The 20,308-nt window shown below is 31.6% G+C and overlaps 1 protein-coding gene across 7 annotated transcripts in view; it reads right to left on the bottom strand.

Annotated features, from left to right (window-relative positions):
• LOC135127780 (alpha-catulin) overlaps window positions 1-20,308 on the bottom strand; it is a 264,914-nt gene that overhangs the window by 65,651 nt on the left and 178,955 nt on the right. For all 7 annotated transcript variants that reach the window (XR_010280278.1, XM_064054388.1, XM_064054393.1 and 4 more), the window contains one exon: window positions 18,229-18,412. Coding sequence is in view for 6 of the 7 variants with exons in the window: in XM_064054388.1 (XP_063910458.1) it covers window positions 18,229-18,412 (184 nt within the window). In the remaining variant the exon portion in view is untranslated. The remainder of the gene's footprint in view (window positions 1-18,228; window positions 18,413-20,308) is intronic.

The raw sequence follows: 20,308 nt of genomic DNA, 5'->3' as shown, positions 1-20,308 counted from the left end.
TGGAAAAACGGTTGCACTTTTCAAAGAAACGATGCTGGAAATGAGTTCTAGAGCCTGAAATCTACAAGAAAATGTGTTTAGTTAAGTTTCGAAAATGTCAAAATTTGGCCGATATTTGAAGGAGGGGGGACCATTGAAAAAATTTCACTTTTAAAAAAGTCGCCTAAAAATTGGGAAAAAATTCAGGAACGTAGACCTAGACATGCTGATTCTAAAAATAGAGAATGTTGGTGGTCGCGGAGCAACATTTTCGAAAGAATCGATACGAAATGTGAATTTTTGAAAATTTCTAAAAATTTCGATATTTCAACGGACCACTCTGGAGAAACGGTTGCACTCATCAAAGAAACGTTGCCGGAAGTGAGTTCTGGAGCTAGAAAACCACAAAAAATGTATTTAGTTAAGTTTCGAAAATGTCAAAATTTTGCCGAAATTTGAAGAAGGAAAAAATTTTACATTTAAAAAAGTTGTCTAAAAATAGTCAAAAAATCAGGGACGTAGATCTCGGCATGCTGATTCCAAAAATATAGTGTGCTGATCGTCACGGAGCAACATTTTCGAAAGAATCGGTACGAAATGCGAATTTTTGAGAATTTCTAAAAATTTCGATATTTCAACGGACTATTCTGGAAAAACGATTGCACTTATCACAGGAACGATGCCGGAAATGAGTTCTGGAGCTTGAAATCTACAAGAAAATGTTTTTAGTTAAGTTTCGAAAATGTCAACATTTTGCCGAAATTTGAAGAAGGGAGGACCATTGAAAAAATTTCACTTTTAAAAAAGTCGTCTAAAAATTGTGAAAAAATTCAGGGACGTAGACCTAGACATGCTGATTCTAAAAATATAGCATATTGGTGGTCACGGAGCAACATTTTCGAAAGAATCGGTACGAAATGCGAAGTTTTCAAAATTTCTAAAAATTTCGATATTTCAACGGACTATTCTGGAAAAACGATTGCACTTATCAAAGAAACGAGGCCAGTAGTGAGTTCTAGAGCTCTAAATTCACAAGAAAATATATTTAGTAAAGTTTCGAAAATGTAAAAATTTTGCCGAAATTTGAAGAAGGAAAAAATTTTACTTTTAAAGAAGTTGTCTAAAAATAGTCAAAAAATTCAAGGACGCAGATCTCGAAATCCTGATTCCAAAAATATATTATGTTGCTGGTCACGAAGCAACATTTTCGAAAAAAATCGGTACGAACTGCGAATTTTTGAAAATTTCGATAAATTTCGATTTTACAATGGACTATTCTGGAAAAACGGTTACACTTATCAAAGAAACGATTCCGGAAGTAAGTTCTGGAGCTTGAAAACTACAAAAAAATGTATTTAGTTAAGTTTCGAAAATGTAAACATTTTGCCGAAATTTGAAGAAGGGGGGACCATTGAAAAAATTTCACGTTTAAAAAAGTTGTCCAAAAATTGTGAAAAAATTCAGGGACGTAGATCTGGAAATGCTAATTTCAAATATATAGCATATTGGTGGTCACGGGGCAACATTTTCGAAAGAATCGGTACGTAATACGAATTTTTGAAAATTTCTAAAAATTTCGATATTTCGACGGACTGTTCCGGAAAAAAGGTTGCAGTTATGAAAGAAACGAGGCCCGAAGTGAGTTCTAGCGCTCGAAATCTATAAGAAAATGTGTTTAGTTAAGTTTCGAAAATGTAAAAATTTGGCGGAAATTTGAAGAAGGGGGGCCATTGAAAAAATTTCACTTTCAAAAAGATGTTTAAAAATTGTGAAAAAAAATCAGGGACGGAGATCTCGAGATGCTGATTCCAAAAATATGGTATATTGATGGTCGTGGAGCAACATTTTCGAAAGAATAGGCTCGAAATGCGAATTTTTGAAAATTTCTAAAAATTTCGGTATTTCAACCGACTATTCTGGAAAAACGTTTGCACTCATCAAAGAAACGACGGCGGAAGTGAGTTGTGGAGCTTGAAATCTACAAGAAAACGTATTTAGTTAAGTTTCTAAAATGTTAAAATTTTGCCGAAATTTGACATTGAAAAAATTTCACATTTAAAAAAGTTCTCTAAAAATAGTGAAAAAATTCAAGGACGCAGATCTCCAAATGCTGATTTAAAAAATATAGCATGTTGGTGGTCACAGACCAACATTTTCGAAAGAATCGGTACGTAATAAGAATTTTTGAAAATTTCTACAAATTTCGATATTTCAACGGACTATTCTGGAAAAACGGTTGCACTTTTCAAAGAAACGATGCTGGAAATGAGTTCTAGAGCCTGAAATCTACAAGAAAATGTGTTTAGTTAAGTTTCGAATATGTCAAAATTTGGCCGAAATTTGAAGGAGAGGGAACATTGAAAAAATTTCACTTTTAAAAAAGTCGCCTAAAAATTGTGAAAAAATTCAGGGACGTAGACCTAGACATGCTGATTCTAAAAATATAGCATGTTGGTGGTCACGGAGCAACATTTTCGAAAGAATCGGTACGAAATGTGAATTTTTGAAAATTTCTAAAAATTTCGATATTTCAACGGACTACTCTGGAGAATCGGTTGCACTCATCAAAGAAACGTTGCCGGAAGTGAGTTCTGGAGCTTGAAAACCACAAAAAATGTATTTAGTTAAGTTTCGAAAATGTCAAAATTTTGCCGAAATTTGAAGAAGGAAAAAATTTTACATTTAAAAAAGTTGTCTAAAAATAGTCAAAAAATCAGGGACGTAGATCTCGGCATGCTGATTCCAAAAATATAGTGTGTTGATGGTCACGGAGCCACATTTTCGAAAGAATCAGTACGAAATGCGAATTTTTGAAAATTTCTAAAAATTTCGATATTTCAACGGACTATTCTGGAAAAACGATTGCACTTATCAAAGAAACGATGCCGGAAATGAGTTCTGGAGCTTGAAATCTACAAGAAAATGTTTTTAGTTAAGTTTCGAAAATGTCAAAATTTTGCCGAAATTTGAAGAAGGGGGGACCATTGAAAAAATTTCATTTTTAAAAAAGTCGTCTAAAAATTGTGAAAAAATTCAGGGACGTAGACCTAGACATCCTGATTCTAAAAATATAGCATGTTGGTGGTCACGGAGCAACATTTTCGAAAGAATCGGTACGAAATGCGAATTTTTGAAAATTTCTAAAAATTTCGATATTTCAACAGACTATTCTGAAAAAACGGTTGCACTTATCAAAGAAACGATGCCAGAAGTGAGTTCTGGAGTTTGAAATCGACAAGAAAATGTATTTAGTTAAGTTTCGAAAAGGTCAAAATTTGGCCGAAATTTGAAGAAGGGGGGACCATTGGAAAAATTTCACTTTTAAAATGGTTGTCTAAAAATTTTATTTTTCAGAAACATCAAAATGAAATATGACAATTTTTTGGATATTTTATTTCGATTTAAACAGCGACAATCTCGAAAATCGTGGGTACATTAACGGTTTTTTCGAATTAGCTCGTCGAGATTTATATTCCAAAATTTTTGGATATTTTTAAGCTACTCTGCCACAGTTCGAATTTTTAATATTCTCAAATGCAGTTTTTGAGCTTTTTCTGATCACCTTCGAAAATTATTGTCTCCGCTGATTTCGAAATACAGAAGCCATGTTTCGTATTCTTTCTTTGAAAATTCCGAATATTTTCCAGAAACATCCAAATGAAATACGGCAATTTTTGGATATTTTAAAAATTCAATTTGGACTAGATTTTTTAGGTATGTTTAACCCTTAACTTGGCAATGTATCTTGTGAGATACATAAAATCGAAAATTTTTTTTGCTCGTAATTTGTACCATTTCGTTTTCAAAATCATACCAATGTTGTGCTGTATGTTTAATTTAAAACATGTGTTTTTTTTATGAATTTTACTTAATGTTTAAAGCAAATTAACAACGTTTTTGTTGCAGGGCGCATGGTTCTTATTCAACTTTCCGAAAATTTCAGTACATGCTCTTACAAAATTGTTAATTATACTGGTATTTTGGGACAACAAAGCTTGTTTTTTATTTTGAAACCTTCTAAAAGCATCATAAATGACATATAGTTAACTGATTGTTGAAAATACTTTATACATAGCATTTAATTAAGATTTAAACTGTGTGTATCTCACGGGATACACTGCCAAGTTTAGGCCGAATCATGGATGTATCCTGTGGTACACACTGCCTCGTTTCCAAGCATCGATAGGTGTATCTGTAGAGATACACCGCCAAGATGTAAATAAATCATTGTTGTATCTTCTAGGATACATTGCCAATTCATATCCATATATAGAAAAATTAAATTTCTAGTTATTCAAACGTGAATAACATAATTTATTAATTATAGTCAGGTTACAAGCAACGTGTATATACATTTATCAGTTAATGTAACGTTCATTTGAGAAGACTGTATCAAAATTATATTTATATAACAACAATTTTATAATATGTATATGTACACAAGTCTGCTTATTAATAAAATGAAGGCAAGTAATCAACGTGTCGATCACAAAACCTTGTTTATTAATGTCTGCTTACTTCCTTGAATTTTAAGTTTAAAAACTTCGACGATAATACTGTTAGTTTTTGCGTTAACTAAAAGCCCTGGACAGGTTGTAACCCAAGCAATTCTCAGAATCCCAACATCTGGTCAGGTATCTTTAGTTCCCGACATTTGAGCGGGAAACCGTACCATAAATTTTGGTTCTATTCTGTTGTTGGATGAAACATATACAAAATAACCTATACAAAATAACCTAATTACGGCAATGTTTATGATGTATCCAGCTCTGTCCTTGCACTCTGATTATTTCCAGTTAAGAGCAAATGAAATTAATTTACCGTTCCACATTAAATTTCTAGATAGTTGGAATATAATTTAACAAATTGTTATAAATTTTGCAGTTTATTTAGGTATAGATATTTCAGAAAGTTGTGTTGAATGAAAATATTGAACAAATTTGAAATTTTGGTTCTAATTTTAAATTCATAAGACAAATTTAGACATATTGTGTTAAAAAAATAAAAAAAAAACAGAAAATCCAAAGCAAATTTGTTTGAATAAATTAAATACTATACACACACCGACACTTGTATTTTTGTAAATTATATTTTTAGTACTAATAGTGAACAAATTTTGGATGAACTGTTAATTAGTATTTTGATTTTCATTAGATAATTTCCTTAATACAAAGTTTTTTTATTGTCATTTGAATTTCCTTTTATTTTGCACTACTTAATTTAATGCAAACGGCAGCGGAAAATTAATCAGATTTCAATGAATAAATACAGTACAATTTCGTTCATTTCCGTTCGATCAGGCCAAGCCACAGAGTGCCTATCGTAATTCGCACATGCACTTGCAACACTCAAGTGTCCTTCGCTGTTTAGATCTTTCACTTTAATTTTTATTACCATGGTCAGAACGGGATTTACAAACCCCTATACAAACAATCTAAACGCCCATCTGGGTAGGTAGTCGAACGATTTACGCGGGAAAGAGTATTGTAAATTATGGGTCCGTTTTCTTTGAGCAAATGTTATTCATAAACGAATCTGTCGACAAAATTTATATTCTTCTTTATCACTGCATGTTTTTGTGAACTATGTTTAGATTTTCCATTAAAAAACATACCCTTGCACATTATAAATTTTCTTATATGTTTAATGTTATAATGTGCACTAATGTTACATAGGTTGTATTATTTATTATCAAAATATTCATGCAAAAGCATTAGTAATACTAACAAAATTCCCATGTGCAAGCATTTTTTAATTAATTTACTAAAACATTTATTGAATAAGTAATGAATCATACAGCAAAACTACAATAAATGATTTCTACTTAAGAGCAACTAAAGTTATTTAATTTTACCTCCCACATTAGATTTTTGTAAGGTTGCAATATTTAGCAAACTGATTTGCCTTTTGCAATTTATTCTTAAACATAAATTTAGGCTTCTTATGTTAAAAAAAATAATAAAAATAATAAACAGAAAGTTTAAAACAAATTTCTAAAAAAAAATCATGTATATATAGAGTTACTTGTATATATTTTTTAAATTATGTTTTCTATAATAGTGGTATGAATTTTGAATGAACTGTAAATTAATATTTTAATTTTCAGTAGCTAGTTTTCTTAACAGAAAAAGTTTATTTTTTGACTGTTACCTATTTAAATTTATAATATTCTTGATATTTACACTGTTTAATTTAATGCAAGTGCTAACAGAAAATTTGCCAATGTTTCAATTAATATATGTACGTATGAATACGTCAAGCCATTGATGAGTCGCAATTTGTACGTTAAAATACAAGTGCAAACTCAAATATTCGTTTTCGCTCTTTACATCTTTCATTTTAAAGTTTTTCTACCATGGTTAGAATAGAATTTACAAGACCCTGTCCCTATACTAACAATCGGACCATCTGGTTAGTTAAATTCCGCGGGAAAATGTGTTGTAAATTATGGGACCGTTCTCTTTGAGCAAATGTTCACAAACGAATCTGGCGGCAAGATTTATTTTATTCTTAACGTTGTTGTTTTTAATTTTCACAATAGTACGCAATAATTATGTAAAAGGATTAATTTATTATATTATATTTTATACTGTTTTAATTGTGTAAAATAATGAATATAATTATATTTGTAAAAAAATCATGAGTTGTCTCAATCTGGTGTTCTGGACCGAGTTTGATTAATAATTATTATCTATATTTACTGAGATTTTGATACAATTTTAGTACATTTATATCAGACCAACATAAAAATCTGGTTGTATCTTAGGAGATACATTGCCAATATTGCTTAAAATCATGGTTGTATCCCACAGTTCACACTGCCAGCTTTTCGATGAATTTATGCTGTGTTCCTAAAATCTGGCAATGTATCTACACAGATACATTCCAGTACCCCCTAAACCGGGCGGTGTATCTTCTGAGATACATAATTGTAAACAAAGAACGATTGTATTGAAAATTATTCTGAACGATTTTTTTACTTTGTAACTTCCATATATGTACAAAAATGTAGAAAGATAATTTTTTGTGGCCTCTTCTGGTTTTGCCAAGTTAAGGGTTAAGCAACTTTGCCAAAAGCTCAATTTTTTAATATCCTCAAAAATTGTTGATTTGGACTTCCGCAAGTTATTTTCGGCAATATATTCAAAAGTTCCAACCACCTTTTCCAAAATCACCAAAAGAAAATATGGCCATTTTAAAATATTTTAAAAATTTGATTTTCAAACTGAAAATTTGGAAAATCCTAGCAGCCATAGTAGGCTGCATTTTTTGAATCAGTCTGTCGATAACTATATTCCAGATTTTTTGTGGAATTTTAGATCACAAAGCTCAATCTCAAATTCGCTCGTCGAGATTTATATGCCAGAATTGTGTGTGTACTTTTAGACCATTTTGCCAAAAGCTTAATTTTCAATATGAGAGATTCAAAGAGATTTTTTTGTTGATTTCGATTTGCAGAAATTGTTATTTCTTTGAATATTCCAACTACTTTTTGAGAGTCGTAAAGGTGAAATAAGGAAATTTTAAAAAAGTTGATTTTGAAACAAAAAATTTGAAAATATTGATGTGGGCTTTTTTTTTAATTAATTCATGGAGATTTATATCTGCGTCTTTTTGAGCAACTTAAAGCTCACATTTTCCCTAATCCACCCCCCTTGAATTTTTGACCCTTTTTGAGAACTTTCGAAAATTACCCAAAGACAGTTTTTTGTTGATTTCGACCTGAACAAATCATTTCTCACAAATTTCGTTCAAAAATTTCAAGCACTTTTTCAGAATCATCAAAATCAAATATGGCTATTTATGGCATATTGTAGAAATTTGATTTTCGAATTAGCAGCTCGACGAGAATTGTTTGTGCTTTTAGGCTATTTTGGAAAAAATTAAATTTTTCAAGATCCCCATACGAAATTTTTGAGCTTTTTATTTTCCGAACACTTTCGAAAATTACCCAAAAAGATTTTTTGTTGCCTTCAACTTACAGGAGTTATTTTTACTTTCATTTCTTCAAAAGTTGCACCCATTTTTCTAGAATCGCCACAATAATATACGATTATTTTAAAAGTTTACTTTAGAAAACGAAAATTTCCAAAACCTTGGTCTGGAACCACCAACGGCAATGTTTTTGGAATCAACTCCTCAATATCAAGATTCGAGAATGTTTTGTGGACTTTTTGACAACTTTGCGAGAAACTCAATTTTATAGTAGATATCATGAAATTTTTGACTTACACAAGTCATTTTCGGCCAAATTTTTCGAAAATTCTAGACCAGTTTTCCAAATCGCTAGTTTTGATAATATGGTGATTTTTTTGAATCCAACTACTGTTCCAGAATCACCAACAAGAAGTATGACAATTTTAGCATATTTTAAAATTTTGATTTCGAAACCGACATTTTTGAAAATATTGGTCTGGGTAGTTTCATGCAACTTTGCCAAAAGCCATATTATTATTATTATTATTATTAAAACCAATATAATTATTCCCACTAGAAAATTAATAACCCCATACCGAGCTATTTTAAAATATTATATCTAATAATTTGAGTCGGAATTTCAAATCACAGCAGATCACCGTTTCCACAATCAAGATCCTACTCTTCAGTCTTCGTTTCAGGTCAACAGCTCTTGTAGCAACTATCTCAGATCTCAGCAAACTAAAACTATGTAAGGCTTGTCCCAGAAAATTTTGCATCGTTTGCATTTTTAACTAAAAACCAGGAAATATGTGAGATTAATGTCAGATTACACACCCTGGAGTGATCATTATGGATAAAAATACGTTCAATAATGATTTTTGTTCAAATATTTTTCGCTACTGTTATTTTAGTCAATTTATTATTCAATATATAGCCGTTTAAAACTCATTTACTTCACAGCTTAAATTCCTTTGACTTTGTTTGGCGCCCTCTGTAGTTTTCCTAATTCCGAACCATTAAAATTAGCGAAGAAAGTTGGGCTCCTACAAAATTTATACACGTACTTTAAATAAGGAGCACACCAACGCAAAATCATTAAAAATTGATTGTTCGGAACTTTTCTTAATAAGATTATAATCTTTCCTCGTGCCGATTTCGGACTTTTGTTTACCTTCCGATTTCCACTTTACGATACACTCGACTTTATCTCAAATCTGACGTTACTTTTCAACGAATCTAGATTTTATTTCACGGATAATCCGTATTTTGTCATAACTCCAACGACGTATAAATTTCCAGTGAAGAGATAAAGCCGTGGGCGTCAACAAAATGTAATAATGTTTTTGAATAGTAGAAACTACATGTTTTGAAATATCAAAGGTGAGTGCCATTGGATGCTGTGGGGGAATAAAGGATTCAAAGCGAATGAAAGTTAATTAAATGAAACTCACACAGACTGGAACTCCTTTCATAATAATACTTAACGGTGATGATAATGGGATTGTTTTGATCTTGTTCATACGCAGGGTGGAACAATACAATTTAGAAACTCTAGACGTTGCTGTAGCTGCAATTATGCCAATACCTAACACAATTTGCTTCACTCACTTATTCCGAATTCGGAACAAAAATTGAATAAACAAAATTAAAATAATCTGATAAGGCAGATCCGTGACTGTTATACCATTCGGAAAGGGCGTTTGCCTCAAGATTTTCTAAAGGAATTGTTCATTTTAGGTTCATTAAAATTTCAGTAAATGCTTGTGTAAGTAAAAGGTTCAACTTCTTTGAGTTCAAGAATATCCTTTTTCGTACTCATAAAAGTTGGCTTTTCGTAATGAAATAAGTAAATGCTTGCAGGAACAAAGTTCTAGATTGCCTATTCCGATTCAAGCGGGACTCCCTTACAAATTATCTTTTTCGATTTTTTTTCCTGTCTTCACCATAGTTGGGATACTTTTGTGCTTATTGGTGAAATAATTGCTTTTCGATTGTTTACATGCTCCTTTGACAAATAACCTCTAAAGTGCCCTAAACATTCCACCGGTCAGCTCCTGGGTATAACCTTACCTGTACGTATTTAAATTTCAACCCCTCATCAAATATTACCCAGATCGTGTTATTTACCGCGACGTTACCTTTGTTATTTACTCTACAGCGGGCGTGTAAGTTTTTGAAAGATTTATGGGCGCTTTTACGACTTTTTTAATGAAGTCTTTGTGAAAGCCTACATGCCTTGATGTGGGAAACATCGCGTACAAACTTTGTGTGAAAAATTTATCTGGTCGTCGGAAGAGAAGAAAAAAGTTGAAACATCTGCAAATGCGGTCGTAGGGGTTGGGGTGTATTATAAAACATTTGGGAAGGCACCGCTACGTATCATAAAAACACATACATCTGAACACATAAGAAGTAGCCATAAATTTTATACACCCGTAGCGGGAACTTCCCCGAAGCTCCTAATTGAAGAGCTTTTAGTGTTGAGCTTGTGCTGACATTTCACCACACGTCTATATTTAACGCTGTTGTTTGTTTTTCGTTAGTTTTGCTGGTCAATGTGAATCTGAAGCGAACTTTCCCCGTTAATTATATAATTAAAAATTCAAGTGGCAGAATTATATGTAACACTGAGGTAATCGTTGAAAGAGGGAAATTCAATTTAATATAGGTTGGTATTTTTTATAACAAAATTCAACACCTAGAAACACGCTTAACTTCGAGTGTTTATGTATATACTTCGAAAGAATTCGACCATAAGTACGTTCAGATTACCAGCATCAGCGGCCGCAGGCACGTGAATTAATAGAAAATGAAATTTGATTAATTTTGTTTCCTTAAAACAGAGGAGAGGACTATAATTTCGGAGCCTTCCACGGTCGGAATCAATACATGATCGTTTTCTCTTCTTTTTTGTTGTTTTTAATTATTTATGATCATTTTATTTTATTGAATAACTTTTCGAGTATTGATTTTGTAATATTAGTTGCTTTTGAGTTTTTTTTTTAACAAAAATCAGTCTTTCCATTCATGAAAAAATATATCTAGTGTTCCATAAAAAAATTAAGTTGACGTCATTTCCGGTTCTACATAATAATAAAAATATGAGGTTGCCATCACATAGATCTTTTAAAATGATACCAATTTGCTCGAAGGTCTAGCTTTAAGAATTAAAACGTTACAGGGATTATATCAAATAAAAGAAACACCCTGTGTATATATAAGCCATTTAATTTATAACAAAACATGTGTGGACTGCTAAACAAATTTTAGTGCAGTGTAATTCTTATAATAGTTGCTAAAAAGTCAAAAATTTCAAAAGGTGGTATGGGGGGCTATTGAAAATTTGAGCTTTTATCAAGGTTACTTAAAATCTATAAAAAATTCAGGGATAAAAATCTTGACGAGCTAATTCCATAAGCATGGCCGTGAAACCTCCCAAATCAAGATTTTCCAAGCAATTCGGCTTTAAAATCATAATTTTAAAAATATACCAAAAATGGCGTTATCTCATTTTGGAGATTCTAAAAAGTTGATTGAAATCTAACAAATCAAAGAAAATAATTTTTGAAAATCGAAATAGAAACAAAACGAAATGAGTTAAAAATTTCATTAGGAGAGATTTTGAAAAATTGATTAGTTTTCGAATTTACTAGTAAATAGGTAAAAAATTTCTTACAGGTGGATTTAAATAAATGCAATAAATTTCGAAGGTGCTTAGAAAAAAAGTTAAAAATTTCAAAGGGGGAGGGGGGTTATAGAAAATGATTACCTAAAAATCGAAAAAAGAATCAGGAATGTATTTAGATGTTGATGAGCTAATTCGATAAACACACCCGGTTAACCTCCTAGCTCAAAATTTTCGAAATATTCAGTTTCAAAATCAAATTTTTAAACTATATCAAAAATGGCCTTACTTCATGTTGCAGATTCTGGAAAATTGATTGGAATATTTTAAGAAATCAACAAATAACTTTTGCAAATCCAAATTCACAGAAAAATCGTTAAATAATTTTCGCAAAAATTTCATGAGGATAGGATTTGAAAAATTTGGCAGTTTTCGAATTTACAGGGGCGAAAAATTTAGTAAGATGTAGATTTAAAAAACGGAGTAATTTTCAAAGGTGATTAGAAAAAAGTAAAAAAATCATAATGGGGTGGAGGGTTATAGAAAATTCGAGAGCTTATGAAGGTTACTTAAAAATCTACAAAAAATTCTGGTACAAATATAGCTCTTAACGAGCTGATTCGATAAACATGGTCGTTGGACCCTCCAGATATACAGGGTGTTTCTTTTATTTGATACAACCCCTGTAACTTGTTTATTCTTGAAGATAAACCCGTAGTTCTTTAACCAAATTTGTATCATTCTCAAAGATTTATATGATGGTAAGCACACATTTTTATTATCACTGGCGGTAGAACCGGAAATGATGTCAACTTATTTTTTTTTAATGGAACACTAGGTATATTTTTTCATAAATGGAAAGACTGATTTTTTCACTACAAAAAATCACAAGCAACCAATATTCTAAAATCAATAATAAAAAAGTTATTTAGTAAAATATCTCCAAAATTTTCCGTTTATTTCAAAATCTAGTTGCTTGAAAAACAATTGAATAATTGCTGCCATCACTAGATCTTTTAAAATGATACAAATTTGCTCAAAGAACTACAGATTTATCTTTAAAAATAAAAAATTTACAGGGGTTGTATCAAATAAAAGAAACACCGGGTAGATTTTCGAAATTTTCCGTTTCATTTTGAAGATTCTGGAAAAATTGGTTGGAATATGCTAAAAAATCAAGGAACATAATTTTTGCAAATTGAAATACAAATTTGCTCCGCAATGAGTCAAAAATTTCATAAGGAGATATTTTCAAAAATCGATTATTTTTCGAATTTACCAGAAAAAAAGTAAAAATTTTCCTAAGGGGTGGATTTAGAAAAATGGAAAAATTTCGAAGGTGCTTGGAAAAAAGTGAAAAATTTCAAAAGATTCTGGAAACTTGGCTGGAATATTCTAAGAAATCAATGAAAATAATTTTTGCAAACCGAAATACAAACAAAAATGTCTAGATAATTTTCGAAAAGAAGTCCGAAATGAGTTAAATTTTCGTAGAGATTTTGAAAAATTTTTTTATTTTTCGAATTTACTAGGAAAAATGTAAAAAAAATTTCGAATCTTCGAAGGTGCTTGGAAAAAAGTCAAAAATTTCAAAGGCCCCCCCCCCTTTGAAATTTTTGACTTTTTTCCAAGCACCTTCGAAGATTCGAAATTTTTTTTACATTTTTCCTAGTAAATTCGAAAAATAAAAAATAGAAATAGGAAAGGGGGAATAGAAAATTTGAACTGTTCACATAATCACCCAAAAATAAAAAAGCACTAATAAATTGGATCTTGATGAGCTAAATCGATAGACATCACCGTTGAACCTCCTAGATCAAAATTTTTCGAAATACTTGGTTGCAAAATCAAATTTTTAAAAACGGCCTTACTTCATTTTGAAGATTCTGAAAAATTGATTGGAATATTGTAAGAAATCAACCTAAATAATTTTTAAAAAATCGAAATACGAACAAAAAGCTCTAGATAATTTTCGAAAAATACTCCGGAATGAGTCAAAAATTTCATTAGGAGAGATTTTGAAAATTTGATTAGTTTTCGAATTTACTAAGAAATAGGTAAAACATTTGGTCAGAGGTGGATTTAGAAAAATAGAATAATTTTCAAAGGTGCTTAGAAAACATTTAAAAATTTCAAAGGGGGAGGGTGATAGAAAATTTGAGCGTTTCTCAAGGTTACTTAAAAATCTACAAAAAATTCTGGGACATAATAGATCTTGACACGCTGATTCGATAAACATGGTCGTTGAACCCCCAGATCTAGATTTTCGAAATATTCAGGTTCAAAAAGGAATTTGTAAAAAACCAAACCAAAAATGGCCTTATTTCATTTTGAAGATTCTGAAAAATTGGTTGGAATGTTCTAGAAATCAACGAAAATAATTTTTACAAATTGAAATACACACAAAAATTTCAAGATAATTTTCGAAATGTCCTCCGAAATGAGTGAAAAATTTCATAATGAGGGATTTTTAAAAATGTATTAGTTTTCGAATTTACTAAGAAATAGGTAAAAAATTTCGTACAGGTGGATTTAAATAAATGGAATGATTTTCGAAGGTGCTTAGAAAAAAAGTTAAAAATTTCAAAGGAGGGGGGGGGGGGGGGGGGTTATTGAAAATTTTAACTTTTGTCATGATTACCTAAAAATCGAAAAAAGAATCAGGAATCTATTTAGATGTTGATGAGGTAATTCGATAAACACACCTTGAAATATTCAAAAAAATCAAGGAACATAATTTTTGCAAATTAAAATACAATTTTGATGAGTCAAAAATTTCACAAGGAGAGATTTTCAAAAATCGATTATTTTTCGAATTTACCAGAAAAAAAGTAAAAAATTTCCTAAGGGGTGGATTTAGAAAAATGGAATAATTTTCGAAAGTACTTGGAAAAAAGACAAAAATTTCCAAAGATTCCAGAACTTGGCTGGAATATTCTAAGAAATCAACGGAAATAATTTTTGCAAATCGAAATACAAACAAAAATGTCTTGATAATTTTCGAAAAGAACTCCGAAATGAGTTAAAAATTTCGTAGAGATTTTGAAATTTTTTTTTATTTTTCGAATTTACTAGGAAAAATGTAAAAAAAATCGAATTTTCGAAGGTGCTTGGAAAAAAGTAAAAAATTTCAAAGGGGGGGGTATAGAAAATTTGAAGTGTTCTCATAATTACCTAAAAATAAAAAAAAAACACTAAGAAATTGGATCTTGATGAGCTAAATCCATAAACATCACTGTTGAACCTCCTAGATCAAAATTTTTCAAAATACTTGGTTTCAAAATCAAATTTTTAAACTCTACCAAAAACGGCCTTACTTCATTTTGAAGATTTTGAAAAACACTAAGAAATTGGATCTTGATGAGCTAAATCCATAAACATCACTGTTGAACCTCCTAGATCAAAATTTTTCAAAATACTTGGTTTCAAAATCAAATTTTTAAACTCTACCAAAAACGGCCTTACTTCATTTTGAAGATTTTGAAAAACTGATTCGAATATTGTAAGAAATCAACGTAAACAATTTTTGCAAATCGAAATACATATGTACAAACAGGATTCTCTAGATAATTTTCGAAAAGTACTCCGAAATGAGTCAAGGAGAGATTCTGAAAAATTGATTATTCTTCGAATTTACTGGGAAAAAAGTAAAAAATTTCGTAAGTGGTGGATTTATAAAAATGGAATAATTTTCGAAGGTGTTTGGACCGAAAACAGGGTAAGTACGACTTCAGTTTTAATTTAACAGGTTCCGTGATTCGTTTCCTCGACAAAGTTTAAATTTTGGGGAAATTTTCGAAACGATTGAAGTTGGTCGATCAAAACTATACATTTTTACGATATAATTAAATTATATTTGAACATAATTAATATTATTTACAATGTTTAAATACGATAAGTATTAATATATGATAATTAAATCGAACACCGTTTTCTTCAAAACGAAAAGTTACTTAAAACAAAGCAATTTGTTTAAATATTATTAAATTAACACCGAAAATGTAGAATTTCCCGGCCAAAATAAGAAAGATAATTTTTGCAATCTCATCGTGACGTACTATGACGTCAATGTCACGTGAGCTACCTGTTGAAAGGACGCATTTTTCGGTCCTTTGTGTTTGTTTTAACTAAAAACAAAGCAATTTGTTTAATTATTATTAAATTAACCCCGAAAATGTACAATTTTCCGGCCAAAATAAGAAAGATAATTTTTGCAATCTCATCGTGACGTACTATGACGTCAATGTCACGTGAGCTACCTGTTGAAAGGTCGCATTTTTCGGTCCTTTGTGTTTGTTTTAATTAAAAACAAAGCAATTTGTTTAATTATTATTAAATTAACCCCGAAAATGTACAATTTTCCGGCCAAAATAAGAAAGATAATTTTTGCAATCTCATCGTGACGTACTATGACGTCAATGTCACGTGAGCTACCTGTTGAAAGGTCGCATTTTTCGGTCCTTTGTGTTTGTTTTAATTAAAAACAAAGCAATTTGTTTAATTATTATTAAATTAACCCCGAAAATGTACAATTTCCCGGCCAAAATAAGAAAGATAATTTTTGCAATCTCATCGTGACGTACGATGACGTCACTGTCACGTGAGCTATCTGTTCAGAGGTCGCATTTTTCGGCCCCTTGTGTTCAGTTTAGATTTCGGTCTGATGGCAGCAACATTGGAGCTCCGGTGTGGCTTACAAGTAGGGCTCGTTTCGCGGATTTCTAATTTATTATTAATAAATATTAGTGAAATGTGTTATGTTGGTGCTGTGAACACGAAATAAAATGGATATTTTTCCGAAAAGGACTGAAAACGGGGTAAGTACGACATCAGTTTTAATTTATCGGGTTCCGTGATTAGTTTACTCGACAATGTTTATATTTTGGAAAAAATTTCGAAACGCTTGAAGTTGATCGGTTAAAGCTATAGATTTTCACGATATAATTAAATAAAATTTAGACATAATTATTATTATTTATAATGCTCAAATATGGTGAGTAACTATTAATATATGATAATCAAACCGAAAACCGTTTTACTAAAAACACGATGGTATTAAAAACGAAGCAATTTGTTTAAATATTGTTAAGTTAATCCTGAAAATGTCTTAAATTCCCGGTCAAAATATGAAAAATAATTGTTGCTATCTCATTGTGACGTAGGAATAGACGATCTAATGTTTTATTTTTATTTTTTTTTATCAATGAGTTCATTAAATAATTTGACGGACAAACAGTTTCATCATCTTTAGACTCGTTTTAACTTCAATGACATTCAAACTGTGGTTAAAAAATACCATGAAGACTTGTTTCAAATATCATTGGATTTAGGAATAAAAAGTCACCCCAACTTTTATCCGTCGATAAAAAGTTACCTTCCCTTTTATCTGATTGCAAACTGACAAATTTGACATTTCTAATAAGTGTCTTCACACAGGAGTGAAATTGTCAACAATATTTGTTAAGGATTCAGAAGATCAAATTATTACCATGAACACCACATGAATCGAAGCACAAACAGATGTGTTAGAATTCTACTAAGAAAGACACTGATAAGGTGATAATCCTGGCAATTTTTCCATTCTCCAAACTTCTGCACTTTGTTCCTAACCTTTTTTTTCCAGAATCGATTTACTTCTTTCCGAACTTACGACCCACTAGACCCATACATTCCCCATCCAGTCGCATCACTAACCGATAAAATATTGTCTGTCTGTCGATTTCAATTAGTTCACATTTCACACCCAGCCCACATAAACAACAATGTCGCGCCTACCCTCCCCGATATTAAATTTCGCAAAATAGCATGTAAATTTCCTGAAAAAGCTCATGTAAATCACCCTCTTCCGCTACATTCGCATCCAGGGGATCAAGAATACCTGTGCCTCGAAACCCCGACCGCGTAGCGTTCCTCGATAAACGTGACTACCGAACAAATTTGCACTAGGTAAACATTTATCTTTTTTGAAAAGGGGTGCAAAGTAGGCAATTTTCTCATTCATGCAAGCGCCAGTCTCCACACAAGCGCAAAAACTTCGTTCAATAAAAGCGACGCTTCATGGCGGCGATTAAAATTCCATGAAAAATTATGCCCCAAAAGAAGCTGATGTTAAGTGAAATTTGAACATCCCCGAAATAATTTGACGCGACGTAAGCGGCACCTCTCAACGCGAAGCGTCATTTAACATGGTAAAAACGGAACTTTATTGCCGACCCAAGCGCTTCACGTGAATTTTACGCCGGCAGAAGGTGCCCTTAATTTGATTGTACTGTAGGTACACTGTTTGCATAATTAAAATTTATTGTTGAGGCAAGGGCGGCCATGCTCGAAATTCATGATTAAGGTGGAAGGGTAGACGCTAAACGCAACATTTAGAAAATCACATTAACGAATAGTGTAATTTTACAAAAAATTCCCGTTCACGCTTCGAAAAATCCCGTCTTTTAATCCCCCAGACCTGCCGTAAAAACCGAATTGAAATCAGGCGTAGCTCGGACCCTATGACTTATAACCCCATCGTCGCGAAGGATCAGATTAGGCGTCGTGCCTCGTTTATGGAGGTAGGAAAACCTGTGGGAGTTGAAAAATAATTTCCGTGTGTCGGGCACGTTCTCGCTCGTTGACCGGCAGAAATGATCCGGGTCAGGTGGCAGGCATGCGATGCACCGCCGCCGCGCCGCCGGCAGGGAACAAAAAGCGCTTACCGGCTTGGCGCGCTTCCTTGCAAGCTTCGTACATGCCTTGTCGAACTTCAGGATAATCGTCTGCGATCGCCTCGCCGACGGTGACGAAACGCTCCACCGCCACGTTGACGGCCTGACCCACTCTCGCCACCGCCGAGGGGCGTAAGGCCCCCACGGTACCATGTTGTTCTACGAGGGATGAAATCTGGAAGAGGAAAAGTCGGCATTAAAAATGCAAAAAAATTTCTATGATTATTATTAGTTATTTTAATTAAATATTTTTGGTGTGCAAATTTGAGAGTCCTTTCTTTGATTCGTTAAAAAGCAACAAGTCAAGTATTTCTAGATTGTCTTAAACAGTTTGGACTAGGAAAGGTCGTGGGTATTTTATTAAAATAAAAATTTAATAAAATGTCTTTAATTTAAAATATAATCAATATAGGATGGTTGTTACACATAAATTAAATAAGTTCACTATGCCATTAGACGAGTAGAGTTGAAGTAAAATAAAACTTACAAAATCAACGACTGAAATAAATTGCTCTTGCATAAAGTTGTTAAATGTTGTTCCAGCTGCACTTAAAGTAATGAAACCCAGAAACTTTTTAAAGAAAATTAAGAGTTATTACAGGAATCATTCTGCTCGTTTGAAGAATTTGCAGCATAAAATTTAATGATCGTGTCTGAAAGCTTTAGCCTTGAATGGACTACTTTAATTTTTATTACAAATTATAAATAATGTAATGTATAAAAGTCGCTTGATCATAAAACCAATAAATTAGTTGACGTGGCACAAACATTTCCATTAATATTATTATTGTTATTGCTATAAAAAATTAAAAGTTCTCGAATGAATCAAAATACAGAACACAATACAGAAATACTCGCATAGTTGGTAAAGCGCTAACCAAAATTTGTCTAATCATCCCCACCAACAATTTGATGACGTTTCCTCAACATTTTGCGTAGTAAAGATTTTCTAAATTTTATAAAATAAAATATACTCTCGCGGAAGTGGCTCATGAATCCGCCCTGAATTTGATCACAATTAATTTACAATTTATTTTACACTATGACTGGTATTATCCGTATTTTCTTTACTTGTAAAATAAATAAAACCTTGCTTAATCAAATTTTATAATTTTTCGAAGAAACTGGATCTGACGATTGTACTTAAGAAGCGACAGAAATTCTGTCTAAATACTTTTAGACGAGTTCTCACCAATCCCATAGAATACAGTACGACATAAAATTTTATTTTTTCATGATAACGCCTATAAATTACAATAATATATGTGTACTGTGAAACTAAAGTAAAGAAGCATAGCATCCGGATGTTTGAAGTGAATTTTTCCATTGTTAGATTGGGGAGCATTCGGTTTTAATCTTTCAAAGCCATATTATAAAATGTTACAATTTATACAGTGCCATTGCCGGTAAAAAATCAAGACGGATTCATAAACTACAACTGTTGGAGTATGTTGTTTTATTAGATTTAAGTAACATTTACAAAATAATATTTTCAGGTCACGTCATGTCATTGTTGGTGGGGATTATTATACAAATTATACCATCTAAAAAACCTAAATTACTTTTACAATGACAAAAAAAAGGGTATAACAAACAGCGAAGAAATGTAAAAAAAGAAACAAAAAATGGCCCAAACAAAGTAAAAAAGGAACTAAAAAATTTAACAAAAAAGACAACAAAAATGCGGCCAAATACAATAAAAATGGTCGAAAAATTTAATGAAAAAATGACGATACAAAATACAACAAAACAAACCACAGAAAAATGCGACAAAAATGAATATAAAACAAAAGCGACAAAAAACTCAACGAAAAAAGCAACAAAACAAAAGGCGAAAAAAGGGAAAAAAAGAGACAAGAAAAAAATGTGAAAAAACCTGCCAAAAAGAAAACATAACGTGTTAGAGAAAAAATCAACTAAAAACTCTAGATGTGGCAGGTAAAAAATCAAACGGATTCATAAACCACAGGTCCAGGAGTATGTTATTTTATAAAACTCGAGGCATATTGACTATGCGAAATTTTCTGGTGACTGTAAAAAAAGCAGGAAAAAAAATTACAAATTGCGGCCA

Source organism: Zophobas morio, unplaced genomic scaffold (assembly GCF_036711695.1).
Source record: "Zophobas morio isolate AGI-343-1 ecotype UQ-CSIRO unplaced genomic scaffold, CSIRO_AGI_Zmor_V1 ptg000012l, whole genome shotgun sequence".
Lineage (NCBI taxonomy): Eukaryota > Metazoa > Arthropoda > Insecta > Coleoptera > Tenebrionidae > Zophobas > Zophobas morio.
The sequence above is the reverse complement of the archived record's forward strand: the minus strand, read 5'-3'. Positions and strand labels throughout refer to the sequence as shown.